At 46.6% G+C, this 25,868-nt stretch overlaps 1 protein-coding gene across 2 annotated transcripts in view; it reads left to right on the forward strand.

Annotated features, from left to right (window-relative positions):
- Positions 1–25,054, forward strand: part of CHST11 (carbohydrate sulfotransferase 11) — a 302,655-nt gene extending 277,601 nt beyond the window's left edge. For both annotated transcript variants that reach the window (XM_002752930.6, XM_009004520.4), the window contains exon 3: positions 21,736–25,054. In XM_002752930.6, the coding sequence (XP_002752976.1) occupies positions 21,736–22,590 (855 nt within the window). In that variant the 3' untranslated portion in view covers positions 22,591–25,054. The remainder of the gene's footprint in view (positions 1–21,735) is intronic.
- The last annotated feature ends 814 nt before the right edge of the window (positions 25,055–25,868 follow it).

Consider the following 25,868-nt stretch of genomic DNA (forward strand, 5'->3'; position numbering starts at 1 on the left):
TGCCCAGGTACCTGGCAGGGAACCTGGGCAGACAGCAGTGCCATTCCCTGAGATGGAACACAGGAAGAGCCAGTGACCACTCTCAGACATTCTGAGTTTGAGGTTCCTGTGGGAAATTCCATGGGCAATTTCCAGTGGGAAGGTGAGACCATGCTTCTCGCCTCTGCTATAAATCCTCCCTTCCCCAAAGTTCTCCCTGCAAAATGGCCATCCTTGTGCCCCTACAGAGCCTGGGGAAAAAGCATTCCATGGAGAAGGAACAGAAAGTTCACTGTCCTGCATGTGGCATGTTCAGTGCAAGGAAAGGAAAGGAAGAAGAGGGGGAGAAGAGAAGAGAGAAGGAGGGTGGCGGAGGGCCATTTTGTAGGGGAGGCTGATAAGAAAAGGCCAGTGACTCACAAGATCGTACAGAGAATGCCCAGCCTGGCTGAGCTGGAGATTCACAGAGGCATCCAGCAGAGCCCCATGTATTTCCAGATGTTCCTGGTTAGAAGGTCCTGTAACATCCAGGCTGAGCTGTAGCAGAGCCTCAGAGATGCAGTGGTGGGGCAGTGGGCCACGCCCCACTGCATGTACACCTCAGGAAGCCCACCTGGCCCTCTGTGAGTCTGGCCTGTGAACTCCTATTTGCCTGGAGTTGGCCAGCTAGGGGGTCTTAGAAAGCCCTTTGAGAAGCTGGTTCAGTTCTGAACTCCATCCAGGTGTCCATGAAAGAAACTGTTCCAAGTCCCTTTAAGTCCCCTACACAGTGCTGTAGGTGTACCAGAAGTCATGTGTAAACTGCCCTGAGATCTGATTTTTGAAAGCTTAGGAGAAATGTGCCCTTCCACTGTGTGAAGCGTCTTCGCTGGAGTCTTGATAGAAACCAAGTATGGCTTCAGGGCTCAAGAAGGCCAGACCTCGCCCTGTGACTTATAAAACTGAGACCAGGAGTATCGTTGAGAATAAAATGTGATTTTCCTTTAACACAATTTATAGAGGATCTTTATGGGATATTCTGCCCAAGCAATTAGTTATGGGAATCTTAACATTCCATAACAACTTTTTTTTTTTTGGAGACGGAGTTTCACTCTTGTTACTCAGGCTGGAGTGCAATGGCGCAATCTCGGCTCACCGCAACCTCCGCCTCCTGGGTTCAGGCAATTCTCTTGCCTCAGCCTCCCGAGTAGCTGGGATTACAGGCACGCACCACCGTGCCCAGCTAATTTTTTGTATTTTTAGTAGAGACGGGGTTTCACCATGTTGACCAGGATGGTCCCGATCTGCTGACCTCGTGATCCACCCGCCTCGGCCTCCCAAAGTGCTGGGATTACAGGCTTGAGCCACCGCGCCCGGACCCATTCCATAACAACTTTAAGGAAAGGAAGTTAATCAGACCTTCCCAACAAAGAATTGAGTTCGATAATCATTGCCCAAGGGGCTTCCCTATACCCAAAAGTCATGCTTGCCCCTGCCAGGTAGATCTGGGCTGTGGATCAGCCTGCAGGCTCCTTGCCATCCACATTGGGAATGAATGAGGTCACATGGGAGGTCATCATGGGGGTGGCTGACTTGGGGGCCAACGGCGTACTTCAGAACAGGACAGCCAGGGTGGAATCGGCCTCACCACTTGCAAGGCATGAGCCTTGGGATATGGAGTCAAGCCCTCTGAGCCTCAGGTGACTCAGTTGTAAGTTGAGGATGTCTCTTTTGGGATTATTGTGAGGATTAACTGCGATGGTGACTGTCAAGTGCTTAGGGGGAAGCCTGACCCATCGCAGATCCCTGCAGGTGAGTTTGTAGTTTTCTCTTGTCTGGCCACCTTGGGATCATAGATTAGTGAATGATCATTGATCTGGAACCTTCTAGATCTTTCTGCTTCATTCCAGATCTCACATTGACCCTTTTGCCAAGTGCCTTCCTCGGGGCAGTGGAGGAAGACACAGAGTGGAGGTATTTCTGACTCCTCTTGAGAGACTGTGGTTTTGATGTTTTTTTTAAAAAAAGAAACCATAAAAACAGAAATAGAGGAGGGAGAATCCCCAACCAGGAAGTTTTGCAGAGAGGGCCTGGCTTGAGAATATGCTGGGTAGGGGGAGGTGAAAGATGAGCCAGGCAGAAAGGAAGGGCTATGAGGCTGTCCCCAGGGAAGGCTGGGTGGCCTGTCCTGAGCTGTCACTGGGTGCCTTTGTTCCCTGGAGCTGAGGGGCCGCCCTTGGAGGCGTCAGTTGCCACAGGAAGCAGATTCATTCATGAAATCCCACCCTCCAGGCCTTGACACCACTTGCTTTTTTGAACCTTTCTGTTCTTTGCCTTGGCTTAGAGAATGCCACTTAGTGTATAAAAAAGGATCCCAGCATCCCGCCCTGCTGGACCAGTGTAATTATGTCTGCTACATTTCCTTTCTGGAAGGCGTGGTTGGGGGGGTGCTGCAGCCTTCCCAGGCCCTTCGGGTTCATCCTTCTTCAGCAGACTGGCCTGCCCTGTCGTTTTGGGCATAAAGCCTATGCAGGGACAGCCCTGGAGTCCTTCCCCTTCCCCTTCTGACTAACTGGCTTCTGGGTTCGCAGGGGTCCCTGCTCCCTCTCACCTCGAGGCTACACCCCCTGCTCCCTCACCCCACCTCCTCTTAGATGGTCTTCAGCACCAGCTCACTCCTTCCCTCTCTGGGCTTTGCGTGAACACTCCTTTCTTGGGAAAATCGTTCCCTACTCTCCCAATCTGGAATGGCACTCCTGTTCCATGCATCCATGGCACCTATGCTTAATAAAAGCAGTGAGCGTGTACTAAACACACACCCAGGCAAGGGCCTGGCCAGGCCTTCCTGACTTTGTCCTCACACCTTCCCCGTGATGCAATGAGGCGTTTCCTGAGCACTCACCTGCAGAGGCACGTGTAACTCCCTCCTCTCGTCCGATCTTTACAGCCACCTTTGAAGTGGTTGGGGGCACTGTTTGGCTCTTTTTACAGATGAGGAAATAGAGACTTGAGGAGAAAGGCCTGGGCCTCATAGCTAGTAGGTGCCAGATCTGGGAATCGGACACCAGCGCCTTCTCCTGGCCACTAAAGTACACTCCAGCTGCCACACTGCATTGCCATCTTTTCTGTTCCTCATTCCTATTAGAATGTGTGCTTTCGCCCTGAAATCATACCTTGCTTCAGACTGGCCTCAGGCTGGGGCTGGTTGCGTAACGGGCAGTCTACGGACTGATTCAGGCCAAGGAGAGAGCTGCTGCCAGGTGGCAGGATCCCTGCGGAAGATGGAGGATCGGGCTGGGAGCTCGACAGTCTTCTGGGCAGGGATGAGGGGCGAGATGACCAGTCTGAAACTCATCCAGGGCAAAGCAGGACCTGCAGGTGGCAGGCACTGTCAGTGGGAGGTTGGGAACCAACGGCTGCGTGTGCCAGAGGAGCCCGGGCAGCAGGTGTGGGTGAGGGCAGGCCTGAGCATTCTCTCCTTCTCTGCCTGGAGCACCCTGAACTCATCACTTTTTGGGCTCCAACCAGGGGAGGCAGAGAAAATGAAAGGAAAAGTGACATCGGCCATTCTCCCTTTTTGTCAGCAGCTTAGGGCAAAATTCTGGGGAAGGTGAATGTGGGGATTTCCTCATCTTTACATTATCACATTAGCCTGAATTTCTAGAAGGTAGAGTGACTTCTCTCGGCAGGGGCTGTCATCTGTGTGCCAGGCATACAGTCAGCTATTCTCATCATCACCTATAACCACAGGTCTTCAGTAGCACCATCATCCCCATTTTACAGATGAGAATGCTGAGTCCCAGATTAATAACTTGCCCAAGGTCCATAGCCAGTAAGTGCTAGAGCCATATTTTAAGCCCGGGCTGTCTGGCTGCGGAGCCTGTGTTCTGAACCCCTCTGCTCAGCTGCGCCTTGATGCAAACAGCCACATAGCAAAGAGCTCTATTTATTTTTCATGAGAAAAAACTTTTAACTGTGAATATTAATTGCTTGTCCATTAAGAGCAGCTGTGGGTCAATTGACACATTAAGTTCTTTGCAGACTTTATCCCTTTAAACCTCATAAGATCTAGTGAGGTTTGTGCTCTCATCAGCTTCTACTTCACAGATGAGAAACTGAGGCTGGGAGAGTGAATCTGGCTGACCCCAGATCATGGGGCTGGTCAGGGCCATCGCCAAATTCTAATCCAGGTTGGTCTGCATGACTCCAGAGTCTGACCTCCGGCCTGTGCTGACGAGCTTGCTCAGCTTCCCAGCGTCCCGGACGTCCTCGGCAAAGTAAACCTTTGTTCCTTCAAAGCAAATACTCTCCATTTTTGTTCAGCATTTATTTAATGAGATCAGGGAGACACTGATTTTCTATAAAAATTGTAGTCCAAAATCAATGTATTTCATTTCTTCCACTTCATTTGCTGTAGGGTCACCGGCCTTTAAAAAACAAAAAATTGCCGACTTTTCCCAGTTCTTGCCTCCCTTTTCTTTAATGAGTTCTGAAATCAGGCCAGCCCAGGGGGACCCATCCCACATTCCCTATTCTGGATAATAAAATGGGTCGCTCACTTCTTTTTAGTTTTATAATTTCCATTGATCATAAATGTACACGTATAGCAAAAATACTCCTCTGAGGTTGATGGAAGGTAGCAAAGATAGGATTTTTCATTTCACAGGAATGTTAGGGTACCCCTCAGATGACCCTGCCCACCCCTCGCTCTGTCCTGGAATCCATCCCTGCACCTCCGACGAGGGCTGCTGGGTGCATAGAAGGAGAAAATCCCTCTTTTTGCTCTGCAGTCCAGCAGCATGACAGAAAGGCATACTTGGGCTCCAGTCTTTGCTCTGCTGCTTCCCGGGAGTGGGTGGGTGAGCTCTCATCCCTGGCCTCAGTTTTGCCATGTGAAAATCAGAGGGGGGCATCAGATGATCGCAAAGCTATTTTGTAACTCTGAAGTTCTGGGTTCTGAGGCCTCTGAGATGTAAAATCATTTGAAAGCTCTATAAGCAGAAGAATGTTAATTCCTCTGGTGTTATGCACTTGAGGATGTCTTATTCACTTCTGGGCCCCAGGTCTACATCTGTGCCTTCATGTGTGACTGTTGCTGGGTATCTGTGTCTGCATGTCCTCAGCTGTGGCCTAGGAAGCCACGTAGATGCCTGAGTTCCTCAGTAAACAGCTGGTGGATTTAGACGTGCTTGTCCCTGTAGCGCTCCACGATGGTCTTCCCGCTTCACTTTCACTGTGATTGCAAATGGGCCGTCCTTCTTGGAAGAGGAAAAAGGGCGAAATGTTAAACCAAATCTTCTTAGTACTCTGCAAAGATGTTAATGTGTTGCCACAAAGCTCATCACCCTTTTTTGAATTCTGCAAGTATTGGGCACCAAGTGCCTGGGACACAGAGGTACCTGGCCCTTATCCCAGCCACCCTGGAGAGAGGGACGTGAGATGAGCTCACCTTGTTCACAGTTACATTAACTGTGATCAGGATGGAGCAGCTTAAGACAAAGGGGTGCAGTTAAAGGGGGTAAAAATGGCTCCGTTGGGGTCCCAGGCTTGGTGATGGTGGTCCTGGAGAGAGAAGAGGGTGTCTTCTGGGCAGGGGTGGAAGGAGGGCTTTGGAGCCCCATCTGCAGAGCCAGCTCCACCCCTCCTCTTCAGGCAGGACCAGCCTTCCTCTCACTGGAGGCATACAACAAGCAGAAACAAAAGGCCTGAGAACGGCTCATGCGTGCCTTTGGAACAATGGGGAAATGGGATATTGTTGAAACGTGCCGCTTGATTAAGAAATAAATGGACCTCTTTGAGTGCCTCTCAATCCATAGTTCAGTTACTGTGAAATTCCATGAATCCTTTACAGTCTGTTAATACATATTAATAGCTAATCTTGATATTGCCAGAAAATTGCTCTTCAGACCTCCAATTGCTTAACAGCTGCCAATCTAAGTTGCTGCCAATTGCCTCTATCGGTCTTCTATGTCAGTGAGATATTAAGTTGCCATGAGCCAGGCATTTTGTGCAGATGACAAATGTGTTTGGCGTTCATGGCAGAACCCGCTCATGTAAAAGCGACGCTCGATCAGCAGTTCTGAAAGCAAAAGAGAGACCACCAGCCTCAGAACTAGCCTGATAGAATCACTACGGGGCAGCAATCAAGAGCATGTTCCCAGGACAGCCAGACCCACTGAACCAGAATTGCTCAGTGTCTGGGAACCCACGTTGCATAGGATTCCCGCTGTGATTCTTACATACACTGAACATAGAGAAATGCTGTCAGGCGAAAAGCAAAGCAATGTTCTTGCTATCCTCCCAGGCACTTGGGAAACCACCCTCTGTAAGGTTTATGGTAGCTACTTCCTGAGTACCTACTATGTGCCAGGTACCATGCTATGTGCTTTCCTTGTGGATGCTTATCTAATCCTCAAAACAACCCTGAGAAGTAGACTCTATTATTGTCCCCATTTTGCAGATGGAGAAACTAAGGCCTGAAGGGCTCAAGTGATTGGGGCAAAATAGAAGTAGAATATTCTGGTCAGTCTGGGAAGAGAACTGATGAAGCCAACTGGTTCGAAGAAGGGAGAGGCTGGGAGAAGATCCTGAAGAATGGTAACCTCCTGCCTCCTAAGAGCTTCATCCTCTGGGAGGCCCATCTTGTTGGGGGACATTGGCTAGGGGAGGGAAAAGCCTCCAGGGACTGCTCTGTGGACCCATCAACCTCCTCCCTCCGTCCTGCCAGCCAGTGACTTCCGAGGACCCCAAAGCACCAGCCAGCAGGTGCTCAGCCTGTCTGCCCTTACTTCTGATTTCCCAGCAAATTCAGCCTCCCAAGCTGCATCCCTTCCTCACATTGTCCCTGTTCCGGGCCACCATTCATCGGAAAGCAGTTCAGCTTGGCAGCAGCCCCATTCCTATTCCTGCACCCCTTCGGCACCCTGCCCAGGCCTCCGGAAGCCCAAACAGCTGATCTGAGATGTCAATAAGGTCCTTCCAGCTGCACCTGGCCTGGCTGAAAGGGAGCCCCGGGGGTACCACGCTGCCTCAGACTCAGGTCCTTCCTGGGCAGCCCTTGGCACCTCCCTCTCCAGCATGACTTCATTCCCCTCCTCCTGTTTCTTGGCCTCGCCAGATGGGTGGAAAGTGCCAGCGTCCTTCCCTCATCAAAAGCTGTTGCATTTCTACCCAGGGCCGAGAGTCCCCGCTCTTCTCTCTTGGCCTCCAGCCCCAGGGCTGATACTAAGCTCCTGTGTGGCAGCCACGGGCTCTCAGCCAGAACTCGCCACCAGAAGATGAGGCGAGGGCTGCGGGTGTAGGCACAGGAAGCCCAGGCAGCCTCATTGGCCGTATTGTGACCCAAACAGTCCCTACTGTCCCAAAGTCATTCATGCATTCAACAAAGCTTTCAGTGTCCACTTTATATGAAGCACTGGGAATACAACAGTGAACAAAAATCAGTGAAAAATACCTGCCATCGCTGAGTTAATGTTCTAGAAGGGAGAGACCAGTAAACTAAGTAAATTGCGATAAGCGTGTTAAGAGGGAGTAAGTGCTACAAAGAAAAGGGAAGCGGGGAAGGGGATGGGAGAGCTGAGGTTCCAGAGGGTTCTCTTAATATCCACCACTGAGTGTGAGCCTTCCTGACCTCACATGAGGACTCCCATAGTCTGGCTGCTTCCACCTGGTCTTTCTCTTGCAGTTGCCCGCAAGGGCAGCTGGGCTGGAGGCAGTGGGGGTTGAGAGCAGCCCCTCTTTTGAGGGCACTCCCTTACCATCCTCCAACACTTGGGGGAGGCGCCAACCCTGATGGGGACAGTTCAGCTCACACTGGTAAAATGATTTTTTTTTTTTTTGAGACAGTGTCTTGCTTTGTTGCCCAGGCTGTAGTGCAGTGGCGCGATCTCTGCTCACTGCAACCTCTGCCTCCCTGGTTCAAGGGATTCCTCTGCCTCAGCCTCCCAAATAGCTAAGATTGTAGGTGTTCACCACCACGCCCAGCTAATTTTTTGTATTTTTAGTAGAGATGGAGTTTCATCATGTTGATCAGGATGGTCTCGATCTCCTGACCTTGTGATCTGTCCCCCCTCTTGATTGGCCTCCCAAAGTGCTGGGATTACGGGTGTGAGCCACCACATCCAGCCAAAATGATTATTTTGAATTGTAACTAACATTTAAGAATACAAAGATTTTACATAAAACCTAATATTTTGGCCGGGTGTGGTGGCTCACACCTGTAATCCCAGCACTTTGGGAGGCCAAGGCAGGCAGATCACCTGAGGTCAGGAGTTTGAGGCCAGCCTGGCCAACATGGTGAAACCTTGTCTCTATTTTTAAAAAAATTAAAATAAAAAAACTAATATTCTGACTTCTCTTTTTTTTTAATTTACATTTTTTAAGTTCAGGGGCACACAGGCAGGTTTGTTACATAGGTAAACTTGGGTAATAGGGATCTATTGTACAGATTATTTCATCATCCAAGTACTAAACTCAGTGCCCATTAGTTATTTTTCCTCATCTTCTCCTTCCTCCCACTTTCCACCCTTCAAAAGGCCCCAGTAAGTATTGTTCCCCACTGTGTCCATGTGTTCCCATCATTTAGCTCCCACTTATTAGTGAGAAGATGTGGCATTTGGTTTTCTGTTCCTGTGTTAGTTTGCTAAGGATAATGCAGCCTCCAGCTCCATCCATGTCCTAGCAAAGGATATGATCTCTTTCTTTTTATGGCTGCGTTGTATTCCACAGTGTGTATTTACCACATTTTCCTTATCCAGACTATTACTGATGGGCATTTAGGTTGATTCCATGTCTTTGCTATTGTAATTAGTGCCACAGTGAACATATGTGTGCATGCTTCTGTGTAATAGAATGATTTATATTCCTTTGGGTATATATGCGGTAATGGGATTGCTGAGTAATGGTTTCTGTCTTTAGGTCTTTGAGGTATTGCCACACTGTCTTCCACAATGGTTCAACTAACTTACACTCCCACCAACAGTGTATAAACGTTCCTTTTTCTCTGCAGCCTTGCCAGCATCTGTTATTTGTTACTATTTAGTAACAGCCATTCTGGCTGGTGTGAGATGGTATCTCATCATGGGTTTTATTTGCATTTCTCTAATGATCAGTGATGCTGAGCTTTTTCTTTCATATGTATGTCCTCTTTTGAAAACTGTCTGTTCACATCCTCTTCCCACTTTTTTATGGGGTTGCTTTTTTCTTGTAAATTCATTTAAGCTCCTTATACATGCTGTATATTATACATGTCGGTTGCATAGTATGTAAATATTTTCTCCCATTCTGTACGTTGTCTGCTTACTCTGATGATAGTTTCTTTTGCTGTGCGGAAGTTCTTTAGTTTAATCAGATCCCATGTGTCAATTTTTGCTTTCGTTGCAATTGCTTTTGGTATCTTCATCCTGAAATCTTTGCCCATGCCTATGTCCTGAATGGTATTGCCTAGGTTGTCTTCCAGGGTTTTTATAGTTTTGAGTTTTACATGTAAGTCTTGAATTCATCTTGAGTTAATTTTTGTATATGGTGTAAGGAAAGGATTCAGTTTTAATCCTCTTTTAAGCCAGTTATCCCAGCACCATTTATTTATTTATTTATTTGTTTGTTTGTTTGTTTGTTTGTTTGTTTATTTATTGAGACAGAGTCTTGCTCTCTTGCCCAGGCTGGAGTGTAGTGGTGCAATCTCAGCTCACTTCAACTTCACCTCCCAGGTTCAAGCAATTCTCTTGCCTCAGCCTCCCAAGTAGCTAGGATTACAGGCATCCACCACCACACCTGGCTCATTTTTGTATTTTTAGTAGAGATGGGGTTTCACCATGTTGGCCAGGCTGTTCTTGAGAACTCCTGACCTCAAGTGATCCACCTCCCTCAGCCTTCCAAAGTGCTGGGATTACAGGTGTGAGCCACTGTGCCCCCCACCATACCTGGCCTCCAGCACCATTTATTGAATAGGGAATCCTTTCCCCATTATTTATTTTTTTCAGGTTTGCTGAAGATCTGATAGTTGTAGGTGTGTGGTCTTATTTCTGGGTTCTCTATTCTGTTCCATTGGTCTATGTGTCTGTTTTTGTAGCAGTACCATGCCATTTCGGTTACTATAGCTCTGTAGTATAGCTTTAAGTCAAGTAGCTGATGCCTCCAGCTTTGTTCTTTTTGCTTAGGATTCCCTTGGCTATTCAGGCTCTTTTTTGGTTCCACATGAATTGTAGAATAGTTTTGTGTAGTACTGTGAAAAATGTCAGTGCTAGTTTAATCGGAATTGCATTGATTCTATAAATTGCTTTGGGCTGTACGGTCATTTTAATGATATTGATTCTTCCTATCCATGAGCATGGAATGTTTTTCCATTTGTTTGTGTCGTCTCTGAACTTTTTGAGCAGTAGTTTACAGTTCTTCGTGTAGAGATCTTTCACCTCCATAGGTAGCTGTATCGCTGGGTATTTTATTCTTTTTGTGGCTGTTGTGAATGGGAGTTTGTTCCTGATTTGGCTCTCGACTTGACTGTTGCTGGTGCATGAGAGTGTTAGTGATTTTTGTATGCTGATTTTGTGTCCTGAGACTGCTGATGTTGTTTATCAGCTTAAGAAGCTTTTGTGCTAAGACAATAGGCTTTTCTAGATATAGGATCATCTCATCTGCAAATAGGTAGTTTGACTTCATTTCTTTCTACTTGGATGTCCTTTATTTCTTTCTCTTGTCTGATTGCCCTGGCCAGAACTTCCAATACTATGTTTAATAGGAGTGGTGAGAGAGGGCATCCTTGTCCTGTGCTTGTTGTCAAGGGGAGTGCTTCCAGCTTTTGCCCATTCAGTATGATGTTGGCTCTGGGTTTGTATTCTGACTTCTCTTGAGAAATTGAAATGTCTTGAAAGACCAGGTCCTCATTCTCTAATGGCGATATCAGTGAGATCCATGTGGCATCTGCTACCGTCTGTGGCCTGGGGACTTTGATTGGGTTCGTTCCCATATAAGGTGCCAACCCCATTTCCTGATGGCTCTGGAGAGCCTTTGAGTTTGCGACTCTAACCCAGGTTGCCCAATATAAACCCTGCCTACAAAAGAAGTACTTTAACTACGAGGGTTAAACAACCTTTGTCATTGCTCAGCAAAGCCTGGCCTTTCCTTTCTGCTCATTTTTTTTCTGCCTACAAAGCTCCCAAGATTAAAATGGAGCTCAGAACCATCACTCACCCATGCCAGTGTCAGCTCAGGCCAGTTGGGGGCTGCATCCAGAGGCCAGCACCGGGCCCTGGACCACCCGGAGCCTCCTACCTCATCTTCAGGGCTCAAAATGCTTTGCAGGCATGCTGCATTTTCCTTCTTCCTTCTGCCTTGGAAAGGAAGGGAAAGCTTCTGCAGAGACTCAGTTGGTCCTTGCAGTCAAACAGGTGCTTTCCTAGTGACACATTATAATCTGGAGAAAACGATTTCCCTGACTATGTTAATATCAGTTAACATGAAATCACTTCTTTCCTACTTACATTTTGCACCAGGTTCCAACCAGGTCATTTCTTTAAAGGCCCAGTATTTTTATCTGTTCTTTTCTAAACCTAGGAGTTTTGAGCATTATGTAATTCTTAGTGCTTCCCCTAAAATGTCTGACACCTGTGGCCTTCTAGACCTTTGACCCCTGGCTCTATTGAATGAAAAGTCCCCTCTCTTAAACCCGACGACCAGGAAGATGAAACTTACCCGCGATCATATGCAGGTCACCACTCCAGTCCAGGTCTTTACTTTAGCATATGGCTCCTGGAACTGGAGCCCCTGAAGTAGTGGGGTCTCACCTGGACAGCCTTAGCTTTCCAGGAGCAATTTAATATAACATATCTCTGGAGTGGATTCCAGCCTTAGTGTTTAAAGCTCTCCAGTGATCCTGTGAGCTGCTAGGGTTGAGACCCATGCCTCCAGGGGCTGCCCAGGAGCTGATAACTCCCAGGTAGGTCTTCAGACCCTCAGGAGGCTGCACCATGCCTGTCTCAGAGCACAGTCTGCCTAAACTGGAACCCCAGACCCAGTTCCTAGCTCCCTGAGCTTGAGAAAGTTAATTATTCTCCCTGTGCCTCAGTGTCCTCATCTACAAGTTGAAAATACTACGGATACCATAGAGTGTGAAGATCACCAGTAGCTGGTACATAGTTAGTGCTCAATATATGCTAGCAAGTATAAGTATGTTGCCCTTTGTTTTGCTGTGGATGTGGTGTCTTCAGTGGTTCCTCATGACTAGCCCTTTTCATGAGAGTTTAGGAATCCTATACCAAAAGGAAATGTCATATAATCAGAGCAAATCAGCTCATTGGGCGCTCCTCCCTCTCCCCCAATTCTGAAACAGACAGATGATGGCAGGCAACTGAGATGTTGAAAGGGGTTTTGCATTCAGATTTTTAAGTGGAGAAACTGAGACTAGGCCCAAGCAAACTGTTGTTAAAGGCCGGTTCAGAAAACCCTCAGTCACTTGCTGCTTCCAGATTTACCTGTTTCTCTGGGTCCATTTCCCTGCATGTCTCCAGCCCTCTCGCCCCAGGCGGTTGGACAACTTCTCTTCCTCCCGTTTGGGTTCTTTATGTCTGAGGGAAATTGCAAACACTGCAGAAGATGTTTTAATTTAAGGGAAACCAGCTCTTCTTCCTTTTAAGATGAAACGTAGTAAAATTTTAAAGACTTTTTCAAACAATCCCTAAATTTGGTTCTTAACTAATTAGGGTTGCCTTTTATACATGTCCAAATTAAAAATAGACATCTAAACGAGGATGCAGGACACAGCCCAGAGCCTGGAGCCATGTTCATGGTTTCCTAGAATCAGCCCTCCTCTGACCTAATTTATACTTTTGAGAGATCAAAGAGAGATGAAGGGACTTGGAGGCTGGGGCTGAGGGTGGATGTAGCAGTCTCTCGGCAGCAGATGGTGAACCTGGATTCTGTGTTTTGTAATTAAGGATAGCTGTGAATTGGTGAAAGACGTTAGATTACAGTCATTTCCAAATAGTATAAAGCTGTGGTTCTCAAAGTTTGGTCCTGGGACCAGCAGCCTCAGCATCTCCTGGTGTTATATGGGTTGAACTGTGTCTTTCCCAAATTCATATGCTGAATTCTCAACACCCAGGGCTTCCAAAGGTGACTGTATTTGGAGATAGGGCTGTTAAATGGGTGACTGAGGACAAATGAGGACTTTTGGGTGGGGCCCTGATCCAGTCTGACTGGTGTCCTTTTAAGATGAAGAGACACCGGGAGCACATGCCCAGGGATGGCCATATGGAGAGGCAGCAAGCAAGGCACATCTACAGGCAAAAGAGAGACGCCTCAGGGAACGCCAGCCCACCCGGCACCTTAGTCTTCATGTTCCAGCCTCCACAAATGTGAGAAAAGAAATCTCTGTGATTTAAGCCACCCAGTCTGTGGTATTTTATTATGGCAGCCCTAACACTTGGGGACCTGCTAGAAATGCAGTTTCTCAGGCCTGTCCGACCTATTGAATCAGAAATTCCTGGGGGAGAACCCAGCAAGCTGTGTTCTAACGAGCCCTCCAGGTAATGTTCATGTATGCTAAAGTTTGAGAACCACTGGCATGAAGTGTGATTAGTACTCAGGGGTAGCCAGCCCAGGAGACAATGATGCATGGTTGGAGTAGGGACTGGTTGGCTAAATATAAACCTTCTTTTAGTAGGCTCTGCAGTCTCTGAAAGAGTCCCAACGGGCTCCTTAAATGGGACAGTGTGTGTGAAAGTGTTCCATACACACTGAAGCTTTCTGTTGGCCTTAGGTGGAAGTGAATCGTGGCATTATTCAGTCAGCTGAAGAAAACAACCCTCTGAATAACCCAACACAGACAAACTGAATCCAAGAATCTCCCTCCCACACTGAATTTTCTGAGTCCCTTGAAATCTTGTGTGTGTTCCTCTCCAAACAACTGGAACGCTTCTCTTTTCTGATGAAGAGAACAAGAAGATTTAATCCTATTTCCGCTTTTGTCCCTGCAGCTAGGAAGCCCACAACCGATTGAGATTCTAAGTTCCAGCTCTCATAGTATATGTGGGTTTTTTCTATTTTAATTTCATACTGCACATATGTCCTTTGTTATGGTCTCTTAAAACCCTTTTGAGAAAGAAAAAAAGAAGAGGGGAGAGAACGGGATGTAAGAACAAAGACATTGATCTCACAGCTAATTGTCAGATCAACAAATCCTTTCTTTGTAAAATTGATGAAACTTGGTGGTAAAAGATGGGTGTTCTCTTTTGCTGATGCGGGAACAGGTTTTTCTTCATTAACGAGCGAGTTTTCTTCACTCTCGTCTTCCTGATGGCCCCAGAGCTGTTGGTCCCATGGGTAGTTTTGAAACTGTGCTCAGGGAACGTGTTAATTGCTGAGGGGTTATGACAGTTACAAAAGCTCTTCTGAGCCCTGGTGGAGACGGGGAGCATGGACGTGACATGACCAGGTTTACATTTTTTAACATTAGAAATCATTGTTTTCCTAATCACAATCTCTACCAAGCCGTCCATCCTCTGAATAAATGTGGACATTTCTGGAATACCCCAGCTGTCATCAGAAGTCTCTCCTGCCCCATTTTGACATTATGGCAAAGAATTCCCCTCTTCCCTCTGGTCTGTCCAGGGCTTTCCTTAATTCAGGTTTCATAAATCAAGGTTCAAGAAGTCCACAGATAGAACCCTCAGGGCTCTAGAGTTCCATGGAAGAATTTTATTACTGGTGTGTTTTTATTTGGGTAGTAATCTTTTGAAACATGCTTGTCCATTTCCAGATCATCAGGTCTGTTCCGGATAACCTGGTTCTGCCATGTGGAGTCATGGTGCCTGTGTTCATTGATGCTCCTGGTGGTTCCACGTAGCTCCACTTCTATTGTCTTAGGCTAATTGGAAATGAGCAGAAAAGGAAAATATATACATGATGAGCTTTTACCAAGTAAAGGTCAAATGAGATTACAAGATGCTGGCTTTCATAGTAACTAGGAGTGAGAAAGTGGTAAAGAACCCAAGTCCTCATGCAGCACGGAAGAGGAAAACTGCTCCAAACACCCTGACCCACAGCAGTCAGCGAGCATCTATCTGTGTGGTTTCAGACAGGGCTTTAGTTCCAGTAAGCCAACATTACCCCTCATATTAATGTGATTTGAACGTTTGTGTTTATTTTGGACTTGTAGTTGCACACCTAGTTTTATATTTGTGCATATTGTTTTGTTTGTTTGTTTTAGAGACAGTCTCTTCTGTCACCCAGGCTGGAGTGCAATGATGCAATCTCGGCTTGCTGCAACCTCTGCCTCCCGGGTTCAAGAGATTCCCCTGCCTCAGCCTCCCCAGTAGCTGGGATTACAGGTGCCTGCCATCGTGCCCAGCTAATTTTTGTATTTTTAGTAGAGACAGGTTTCTGCCATGTTGGCCAGGTTGGTCTCGAACTCCTGACCTCAGTGATCCACCCACCTCAGCCTCCCAAAGTGCTGGGGATTACAGGCGTGAGCCACCGCAGAGTCTTCCTGAGGGGAAACTGTGTGTGCCTCATGGCAGATGCACCATTTGCCCCTTAAACTGCTATGGAGAAGAAGGAAATGGAGGAGAAAGAAACCTCCAATACCACGTTTTAAAGCCCCGCTGAGTTATTTTCTGCCTCTGCAATTGGATGTAAAATGATATGCTGGTGTCATTTCCATTTTCCTGCCTTTGTGGTCCTGAATGCCGTATTAACTGGCTTGCTACCTCCCTGGGGATTCAGGTGGCCAGAAAATTGTCTCCAACTGAAAAGAGCTTGGGAATGTGGCTGGGGGAGATCCCCGTATTGCTCTGCTCATCTTTGTAACTTATTGCCTTCAAAATTGTCCTTAGCAATTCAAATGGCAGAACTGATGCGTCCCGTTTCCTTCCTAGCCCTTTCATTTCCTCTAGCACAGTTTTTATTTTGTTTAATGGCATTGCTTAATAGCCCAAGAGGCCCACGAATGCTTCTCTTAGGGTGATGAATGTACCAGCTAAGAAGTCATGAATTGCAAAGGTCAGAGTTTTTCTATTCCAAATAAATATTAATTCAATCCAATGACCTAGGGCTGCCCTGCAACAAAATTAACAGAGCTGGTGAAGTTTGTCCAAGATTCCTGCTAGGAGTTCTTTTTCCGATTTTCTTGTCTTCTTTCATAAAAGAATGCCTACGTATTAACCACCTACTTTGTGCCGTACTTTGTCCAAATCCTGTACTAGACTTGATCTTATTTACTGAACACTGAAATGTACCTTATTTGCGGCAGTCACCACACCTGCGGGGTAGGTGGTACTATCCCCATGTTGCAAGTAAAGGAACTGAGATTCAGAAGGTAGAAGGTTAAGGCTCTTGCCCAAGATCAAGCCCAGATCTTCTCATTTCAGATCTCATCCTCACTCTGCAAGTGCCCTAATACATATTCTCTTATATGATGTTTTCCTCTCTTTAAACTTACAATTTAGTGCCAACTTGCTCAAAGTTATCGGTTGAATAAATTGACCTCCTCTATTAGGTTCCCAAGGCCATCATAACAAATTACCACAAACAGAGTGGCTTAAAACTGAAGAATTGTATTCTTTCATGGTCCTGGAAGCCGGAAGTCTGAAATCAAGCTGTTGGCAGGGCCGTGCTCTCTCTCAAAGCTCCTGAGGAATGGATCCCTCCTCACTCTTCCCAGCTTCTGGTGGTGGCTGGCAGCCCTTGGCATTTCTTGACTTGGAGACGCATCATTCCAGTCTCCAGCTCTGTCCTCACACTGCATTCTCCCTGCGTGCCTTTGCGTCTCTGCTTTCTCTTCTTATAAGGATACCACCCACTGGGTTAGGGCCCGGGCCCGCCCTCATCCAGTACAATCTCATCTTAACTCATTGCATCTGCAAAAACCCTATTTCCAAATTGAATCACATTCTGAGGTTCTGGGTAGACATGAATTTGGGAAGAACACTATTTGTCCCAGTACAGCTCTGTGAAAGAACTTTGTGATATCGATAAGCAATTAGGAAATTGCTTTTATTTTTTATTTTTTTGAGACAGTTTCGCTTTGTCAACCAGGCTGGAATACAGTGGCGTGATCTTGGTTCATTGCAACCTCCACCTCCCGAATTCAAGTGATTTTCCTGCTTCAGCTTCCCAAGTAGCTGGGATTACAGGCACCTGCCACTACGCCCAGTTAATTTTTGTATTTTTAGTAGAGACGGATTTCACCACGTTGGCCAGGGTGGTCTCAAACTCCTGGCCTCAAGTGATCTGCCTGCCATGGTCTCCCAAAGTGTTAGGATTATAGGCATGAGCCACTGTACCTGTCCTGGAAATTTCTTTAACTACAGAGGGGTCTTTCTGCTTACATATCAACTATTCCTACAGAGATTACTAAGTCATGCATTCATTCATTCACTCAACAATCACTTATGGAGCATCTCCTATGGGGCTGGCACTTTTGTAAGCACCGGGGATACCACTGTGGAAAGGCAACATTCCTGCTCTGTGGTACTTCCATTTGACAGCAGACACTTCATGCCAGAGTGGTGAGGCAAGCATAGATCTGAGTCACACACTCTGGCTCGAGTCACAGTTCTGCTTGTCAGAGAACTTGCCTTGGGCAATCATTTTGCCTGTCTCCATGTGTTTCCTGGTTGACAGAATCAATGCTGGGACCACCATAGCTTACAAATGTTGGGAGAATCTCCTCAAGGAGATGAACAAGGAGTGCTCCACATATCGTTCTCCATCTGATTATTCATGTGTTGGTTCCTCTGATGGATCCTCAGCTGTAAAACGGAGATCCTAATAATCTCTCTTATTGCTGATTGCATTAAAGAAGTTGTCAGTGTGAAGCATGAAGGGCATTACCTGGCTCACAATGAGCACTCACCCAGTCAGTGTTAAGTGTCATTATCGTCCTGACATATATTGTGCCGGAGGGAAAATTAGGATACTCTGCAGCTTGCTTTTGATAATTCTTGGCATATTCATAGTGTCACTTATACTTGGAGAACTAAAAAATAGCATCACTAGAGATATGGATTGATGGAGTACCCATGGCCACTGGGCACTGAGCCTTTGTGGCAAAATCTCAGCAAGAGAAAACAATACAAGTCCAGGCACTTAGGAAGAACATTCTGGAAGATTCTCTGTGGGACTCAGAAAAGAATGCATGGCCACCAGTTGGCTACCCTGGAAGAAATGGGACTCTACCCAACATTAAATGTGGCCAAGACCCTGGCAATCAGCTAATCTAGCTACCCCCTTCTACAGGCAAGGCAGGGGCAGCCTAGAGAGGAAGGAAAGGAAGAAATGATAATGATTGTTTATCTGCTGTATTCAGGCCATGGAGTACACACCTCATAGCCCTCACACCAGCCTAACAAGGTGTGGGAGTGAGGGTCTCCATTGCACAGGCAAGGAAACGAAGGCCAAGAAAGGTCCAGGCCTGTATTTGGCTCATGATAACGTGGAAACTGGCTCAGTAGCCCAGTCCTCTTTGCACATACAAGATTATTGCTCTGCTGGGTACAGTGGCTCTCAGCACTTTGAGAGGCCGAGGCAGGTGGATCACAAGGTCAGGATTTCAGGGCCAGCCTGGCTAAGATGGTGAAACCCTGTCTCTACTAAAAATGCAAAAATTAGCTGGGTGCGGTGGCTCACGCCTGTAATCCCAGCACTTTGGGAAGCCGAGGTAGGTGGATCATAGATCAGGAGCTCAAGACCAGCCTGGCTAAGATCCCGTCTCTACTAAAAATACAAAAATTAACCGGGCTTGGTGGCAGGTGCCTGTCATCCCAGCTACTTGAGAGGCTGAGGCAGAGAATTGCTTGAACTCAGGAGGTGGAGGTTGCTGTGAGTGGAGATTGCACCCTTGTGCTCCAGCCTGGGCAACACAGCAAGACGCCTTCCCAAAAAAAAAGAAAAAAAAAGATTGTTCCTCTGCCCTTTTTAGTGGGATTGAATTTGTTGAGTCTGTGAATAACTGGAGGTCAGTAATTTGCCAGTTATTTCCAATTGGGGAAACTCCAGGACAACCTGGTTTTACCAAGTGGAAACTTAAAATATGTATAGTGCCCTTGCTTCTCTGGAATCTGGCTGAGGGTCTCAGCATCATATCCTAGCTGGGACCCTCAGCTCTCCTGTGTTTCAGCTCTCCTGTTTCACTTATTTGTTGCTGGGCAACAAATCACCCCAAAACTTAGTGACTTAAGACAGCAGTGATATGTCATGTGCCACAGCTCTGTGGGTAGGTAATTGGGCAGGTCTGCTGGTCTCACCTGGGATCATTCACACCACTGTGGTCAGTGGATGGTGCTGGTCTGCAGTGCCCCAGTCTTCATCCTCCAGGAGGCTGGACAGGTCTTTCCATAGCATGACTGTCTCAGGGCAGCATTCCGATAGCGTGAAGGGTAGGAACCACAGGAGCTATATTCATAATAGACTCCAGAACGTGGTCATCACTGCTTCCACCACATCCTACTCGTCAGAGCAAGTCACAGGGAGCCTCTTTCAAAGCGCTGGAGAAATAGAGTCTCTACTTCTTGATGGGAAGAGTGTTGATGTTAGATTGCAAAACGGAATGGACATCGGGGGATACTAGCAACTCTTTCCAGATTTCCACCAGTTGTTTGTGAGGCTAAAGCAGTGAAAGAATCACCATACTCTTCACACATAGACCTTGCCAAGCGTTGGTACTCTCTGTCTTTGTTTGCTTCCTCTCTTGAGTATAAAAATTTTTAGTGGTGATGGCTTGTAGTTCCGCATATTGCTGGAAAGTTTAAACATAATGTATTTAAATCACCTGTGAAGGTGCCTCATACAGAGTAGCTCCTTAGTCACACTGTCTGCTGTTGTCATGGTGACCATCACTATCCTTCATCCTTGTGACCATAAGAGGAGATGGACATGCAGCTTAACACAGGGTGCAATGGCTTCTCCCTGGTGGCTACCACGATGTCCCTCAAGTCCCCAGAAAACTGACTAGTGGCCCTAATTTTGGCCCATCCCAATGGCCCTGTGCACCTTTTAGTATAAATCATGCAGACTGAGGTTCAAAGTTGGAAGAGCAGGGGCAGATTCTTGGGTTCCACTCAAGTCCTGGGCTCTATTGACTTGGCTGTCCAGGTCAAAATTGGGGGATTTCACTGATGCAGCTGCATTCTCTGGACTCAAAGCCACTCACAGTCTGGCCTGGAGAAGGAAGTGTCTCTGGGGCTCTGAGTCCATGTGAAGCAAGTGGCCACAGGTGTTGAGAGAGCCAAGAATGGCATAGACTGGAGGGTGTGCTCTGAAGCACACTCAGCATTATGGGTGTTCAGTGCAGAGAATGATTCTTCTACTCGTGTAGCAGGGGAGTGTGTGGGGCCATGAAGAATTGTCAAGCTTGGGGCCAGGCACAGTAGCTCACACCTGCAATCCCAGCACTTTGGGAGACTGAGGCTGGCCGATCAACTGAGGTCAGGAGTTCAAGACCAGGCTGGCCAACATAGTGAAACCCTGTCTCTACTAAAACTACAATAATTATCCAGGCATAGTGGCACGTGCCTGTAATCCCAGCTACTCAGGAGGCAGAGGCAGGAGAATTGCTTGAACCTGGGAGGTGGAGGTTGCAGTGAGCCAAGAGTTCACCACTGCATTCCAGCCTGGGAGACAGAATGAGACTCTGTCTCAAAAAAAAAAAAAAAGAATTGTCAAGTTTGTACCAGCAGAGATGGAATGGAGAAGGAAGAATCCCAGATGACCCCAGCCCAGGGAATGCTTGTGGCAAAAAGCAAAGAGTGAATTGCTGGTTTCTCAGGAGCCCCCTCCAGTTATGAAGGGGTGAGGAGTAGGAATCAGGCTGGAAAAGTATGTTGGCACTGGGCTATGAAGAACCCCAAAAGACCAGTGTATGAATGGGGGCTTGGTTCCTGAGGCTAGGAGGCAATCAGGACACCACCTCATCTGTAGCCCCAGAGTAACCATTCCATAGCCCTGCGCCCCCAGTTTCTCTATGACTTTAATCACAATTAATATTATTCCATTTACATATTAAAGAAGGGCCACAATGAACTTTCATGACTAGTGGTGGAAGTAAGGCAGGAAGTCGGCAATACGTGCCACCAATCTGTGAAGGTCTTTGAGTCTCTGAGTGCTGGAGATGCAGACGGTGGCAGAGCAGGTCAGAGTGCCCTCTTGTTTCCTGATCTAGGTGGACAGTGAGCACTGGTTTGTACTGGGAGTGAATAGCCTTTGGGGAGAAACTTTTGCTCTTAGAATTCAGAGGAACACATACATGTTCCCAAGCACTTCCCTTTCCCCTCTATTGAAGCTGCCAGCTCTCTGCCCTGGCGCCTCCTAGACTGTGAGTGATTTAGGTTATGTCTCTTAGCAGTGCTGAGCAGAGCACTTTATACATCATGAGGTCTAGATCTGTGTGTTTTGTGTGTGTGTGTTTAGAGACTGGATCTCACTCCATCACCCAGGCTGGAATACGATGGTACAGTCATACCTCAATGTAACCTTGAGCTCTGGGGCTGAAGCAATTCTCCTGCTTCAGCCTCCCAAGTAGCTGGGACATCAGATGTACACCACCATGCCTACCTAATTTTTAAATTTTTTTTAGAGATGGGGTCTCACTGTGTTGTCCAGGCTGCTCTCGAACTTCTGGCCTCAAGCTATCCTCCTGCCTCAGCTTCCCAGAGGGCTAAGATTACAGGCATGAGCCACTGCACCCAGATACATGTTGGAATGGGGGGATTTATGATCTACATGTAGCCAAGTGGAAATGTTCCAGGCAAGTTCTGAGTTCTTATTCCTCTTGTGTCCCCTCTGCAGCTGGAACTCTCAAACACCGCTGTCCTGCACCAGATGCGGCGGGACCAGGTGACAGACACATGCCGAGCCAACAGCGCCACAAGCCGAAAGCGGAGGGTACTGACCCCCAACGACCTGAAGCACTTGGTGGTGGATGAGGACCACGAACTTATCTACTGCTACGTGCCCAAGGTGGCCTGCACCAACTGGAAGCGGCTCATGATGGTCCTGACCGGGCGGGGGAAGTACAGCGACCCGATGGAGATCCCAGCCAACGAGGCGCACGTCTCCGCCAACCTGAAGACCCTGAACCAGTACAGCATCCCAGAAATCAACCACCGCTTGAAAAGCTACATGAAGTTCCTGTTTGTCCGGGAGCCCTTCGAGAGGCTGGTGTCCGCTTACCGCAACAAGTTCACCCAGAAGTACAACATCTCCTTCCACAAGCGGTATGGCACCAAGATCATCAAACGCCAGCGGAAGAACGCCACCCAGGAGGCCCTGCGCAAAGGGGACGATGTCAAGTTCGAGGAGTTCGTGGCCTATCTCATCGACCCACACACCCAGCGGGAGGAGCCCTTCAACGAACACTGGCAAACCGTCTACTCACTCTGCCACCCCTGCCACATCCACTATGACCTCGTGGGCAAGTACGAGACACTGGAAGAGGATTCTAATTACGTCCTGCAGCTGGCAGGAGTGGGCAGCTACCTGAAGTTCCCCACCTATGCAAAGTCTACGAGAACTACTGATGAAATGACCACAGAATTCTTCCAGAACATCAGCTCAGAGCACCAAACACAGCTGTACGAAGTCTACAAACTAGATTTTTTAATGTTCAATTACTCAGTGCCAAGCTACCTGAAATTGGAATAAAGGGGGTGGGGAGAGGAAGAGAATCATGCTTTTTAATTTAAGATTTTTATTTGTCAAAAGAATTATATGGATATTGGGTTATTTTGTAAATTAATATTTCTTTGGGGATGATGCTGCGAGCAGCATAGTGAGAATTATTTAAAATCCTTCGTAGGGAAGGACAGCTGTCTTGGCAGGGGAAATAGGATGGGTCGTCCTTGTCTGTAGACGTGAATACTGCAACACTGTCTCAAAGGTTTCCTTGTGTTCTGGTGAATTCCATGAATTGTGCATTCCATAAATTCTAATTAATATTATTTATAGTTATTTAAACATGGTCTCATTATTTCTTTTCATGGCAGCAAAATTCTAATGTCTTTCCAGAAGAAATCTGTTTCCTGCTTTGCTTGCTACAGCTCATTTGGAGGCATGAATGTTCTCCTTACTATCCTCTCGTGGAATCATGTGATAACAGCCATTGTCATGTGTACAAATGCCACCGTGCTTGATGTTCTGCTAGAAAGAAGTAGGTTGCTATTGCACTTAGAGGCATCTTTGCAAGGGACTTATACCAAACCAGTTTCAATAGACCTGAAAGTCCCTTGCACTAAAGAAATGTGATTTTTTTTTTAAACCCAAGGAGAGAGTTGATTGTAGCAATTTTTCACCAGAATTAGTAATCTGATAGAATAGGCTTTTTTAACAGGAATTTTAAACTGGCAGTGCCAGTCGTAGTGAAGGTGAAGTTGCTGTTGCTTTATATTCAACAAGTATTTATTGAGCGCCTACTATATACTAGGCCCTGAAAAGAGAGTGTTGAACAAACCCAAGAGTCTTGGCCCTCAAAAAGCTTTACGTGACATAGAGCATTCAGCTTGACAATTAGCAAACTCCTGATATTCATGGACTCGACATGAGGTTTGGACTATTCATGAGCAACACCAGAAGGTCCATGACCCCTACAAATTTGCATTTTTCTATGGCCCAAATTTGAAAACCTCACATTCGGAGCAGGCCACTTATCTTTGTGAGTGATCCCAATCTCATTGCCCAACAGAAAAGATGCTAAAAAATGTTTCCTATCATGTGCCTGCTCCAATTGATGGGTAATGTCTGCCTTTAAACCCCAGAATGGTTTTTCCAGGCACAGTGTGGAAGGGTGCTGTGGTCGATTAGCAATGTCTGCCTTGGGCGAGGAAAGGGGAACACTCCTCAACTGCCTCCCATTGTCATCTCCATCCAGCCCAGCACCACATCCCCGTGTAGAAGTGTTGTCTTCTACTGCATGCCACATACAAGTGTGAAATGCCAAGGGGAGACTCATACACTTGGGGATTTGCAATGGTTTTTACCCCTCATGAAGGTCAGAGGTGGACTATTTGTACACATATGCACATGAATACCCTCTCACGTCCTCCAGAGGCTGAAAGATCACCAATGCCTCGGTAACTGCCATGCATGAGCAAAAAGGACAGCCTTCCATGCTCTTAATCCATGCCCCATTTCCTCTGGAAGGCTGGACACTTTTTATTTCCTGTTCCTTGCTAATTAACATCTAAGCACGCTTTTCATTTCCAGCCATTGCTGATGCTTCTTGGTTGAAGTTTGAGCCACATCCCTCTTACAGCTAGTGAATGAGTTGGTAGCAGATACTGTATATATTAATAATAGTTTTAATAATATGGGAGGGTGGGATGGGGTGTGGGTACGTTTTGCCTTTCGTTTTGTTTTTGATGCAGTATATAGTGAAGGGGTGAGGATATTCTAAACAAACAAGAAATGAATAATTTATTCACAGAAACTATTAAGATTGTATTGTAAAGCTCACAGCAAGCTCAGTGGGCAGCAGCTGCAGCATCTCACCGGGGAAATTATTTTATTTAACATGGGTGAGATCTGTGCCGGAAAAGGTAGCTGAAGCTATTTATAAAACATTGTGTACCTTCTTCCGAGTTCTCTCCCCTTTATGAAGGGCACAGCAACTCTACCCTTGATGGATAGAGATTTATGCAATGGGTTTTCCAGGTAGAGTGACAGACCTTGGCTGTCCCTGGAATTGAGAATCTGGACCTTATTTCCAGGCAGGGAACACTGTCCTCATAAATGGGACTTCTGATAATGAAACAAGTTAGCCAACATCTTCTAATACATACAGAACACAGGTTCCAGGACGCATCGGGTTGGTGTGATACAGACTAGGGTTTTGTGATCAAATATCCTTAAGAAACAAAGTTAAGTCAGTTTCCTTTCTGCAGGACTTTTCAGAGCCTTGAATGTGTGCTGTGCATGGTGAATACCCAGGAACAATCCTTAAGTCTGTAGCGTTTCCTGAACTTACATGACCAAGACACTCTCTTTTGCAGATCACCCCACAGAGCTCAGGTTCCACCAAATATACTTTGGTTAGGTTGATTTAGCATATCTGAGGTCTTCAAGGATGAAAACTGCCACCCCAACACCCTTCCATTAAAAAAAAAATACAAAATAGCACCACAGTCTTTTCTCCATCTGGTTTATAGCAACAGAGGTACTTTATTAAATGAATTAAGCTTTTACTTAAGTGCAATGGTTCTAATCCTGGATACTGCCATGGACCACGATTCCATCCCTCCCAGAGGGAGTGGAGGAAGTCTTGGGTGGTGTGGACAGAAGGAAGAGAAAGGAGGACAAGTGGGTATAGGGCCCAGGGTGGCTCCCTACTCCTCAAGCTCAAAAGGATTCTCAGTGGGAACAGATGATCTCTTTGAGATGAGATGAGATGAGATGAGTGCTTCTTCAGTTTCGTAGTTTGGAATCATTCACTGTGTGCTTTTTGGGGTTTTAAATGGAAATTCACATAGTTTTGCATTTCTGTGTCCGTCTTTGATCAGTTGTGCAAGTCTGTTCACTGTCATGTGCAGATGGCCTTCTTTCATCTGGCTTCTCTCTCTTCAATGAGAAAGATTGTCCTTCAGGGGACATGACATCAATAGGTTTCTGGAACTAGGGACTCTCTCTCCCCATGTTTTGCTTTGTGTTCACATTTTCTTTTCTAATGGCATTGAAACTTAAAAACAAAATGGATTCAACTGTTTTTGCAACATGTAGAAAGTATTCTGTGTCCTTGGTTAAAGAAATCTGGTGAAGTGTGCCTGAAAAATGAAAGTTTGTGTTTTTTACAGAGGACTATTTGAAACTGCTCTCTCTGCATGCTTAGCTGGAGAAAAGTACAGGCAGGCATGCCACCTCCCAGCCACTTCTCAAAGGTGCTGCTGTGTCTTAAAGACCAGGTACAGGCAGGGCAGTATTTGCGAGGACAT

The sequence above is a fragment of the Callithrix jacchus genome, chromosome 9, assembly GCF_049354715.1.
Source record: "Callithrix jacchus isolate 240 chromosome 9, calJac240_pri, whole genome shotgun sequence".
Taxonomy (NCBI): Eukaryota; Metazoa; Chordata; class Mammalia; order Primates; family Cebidae; genus Callithrix; species Callithrix jacchus.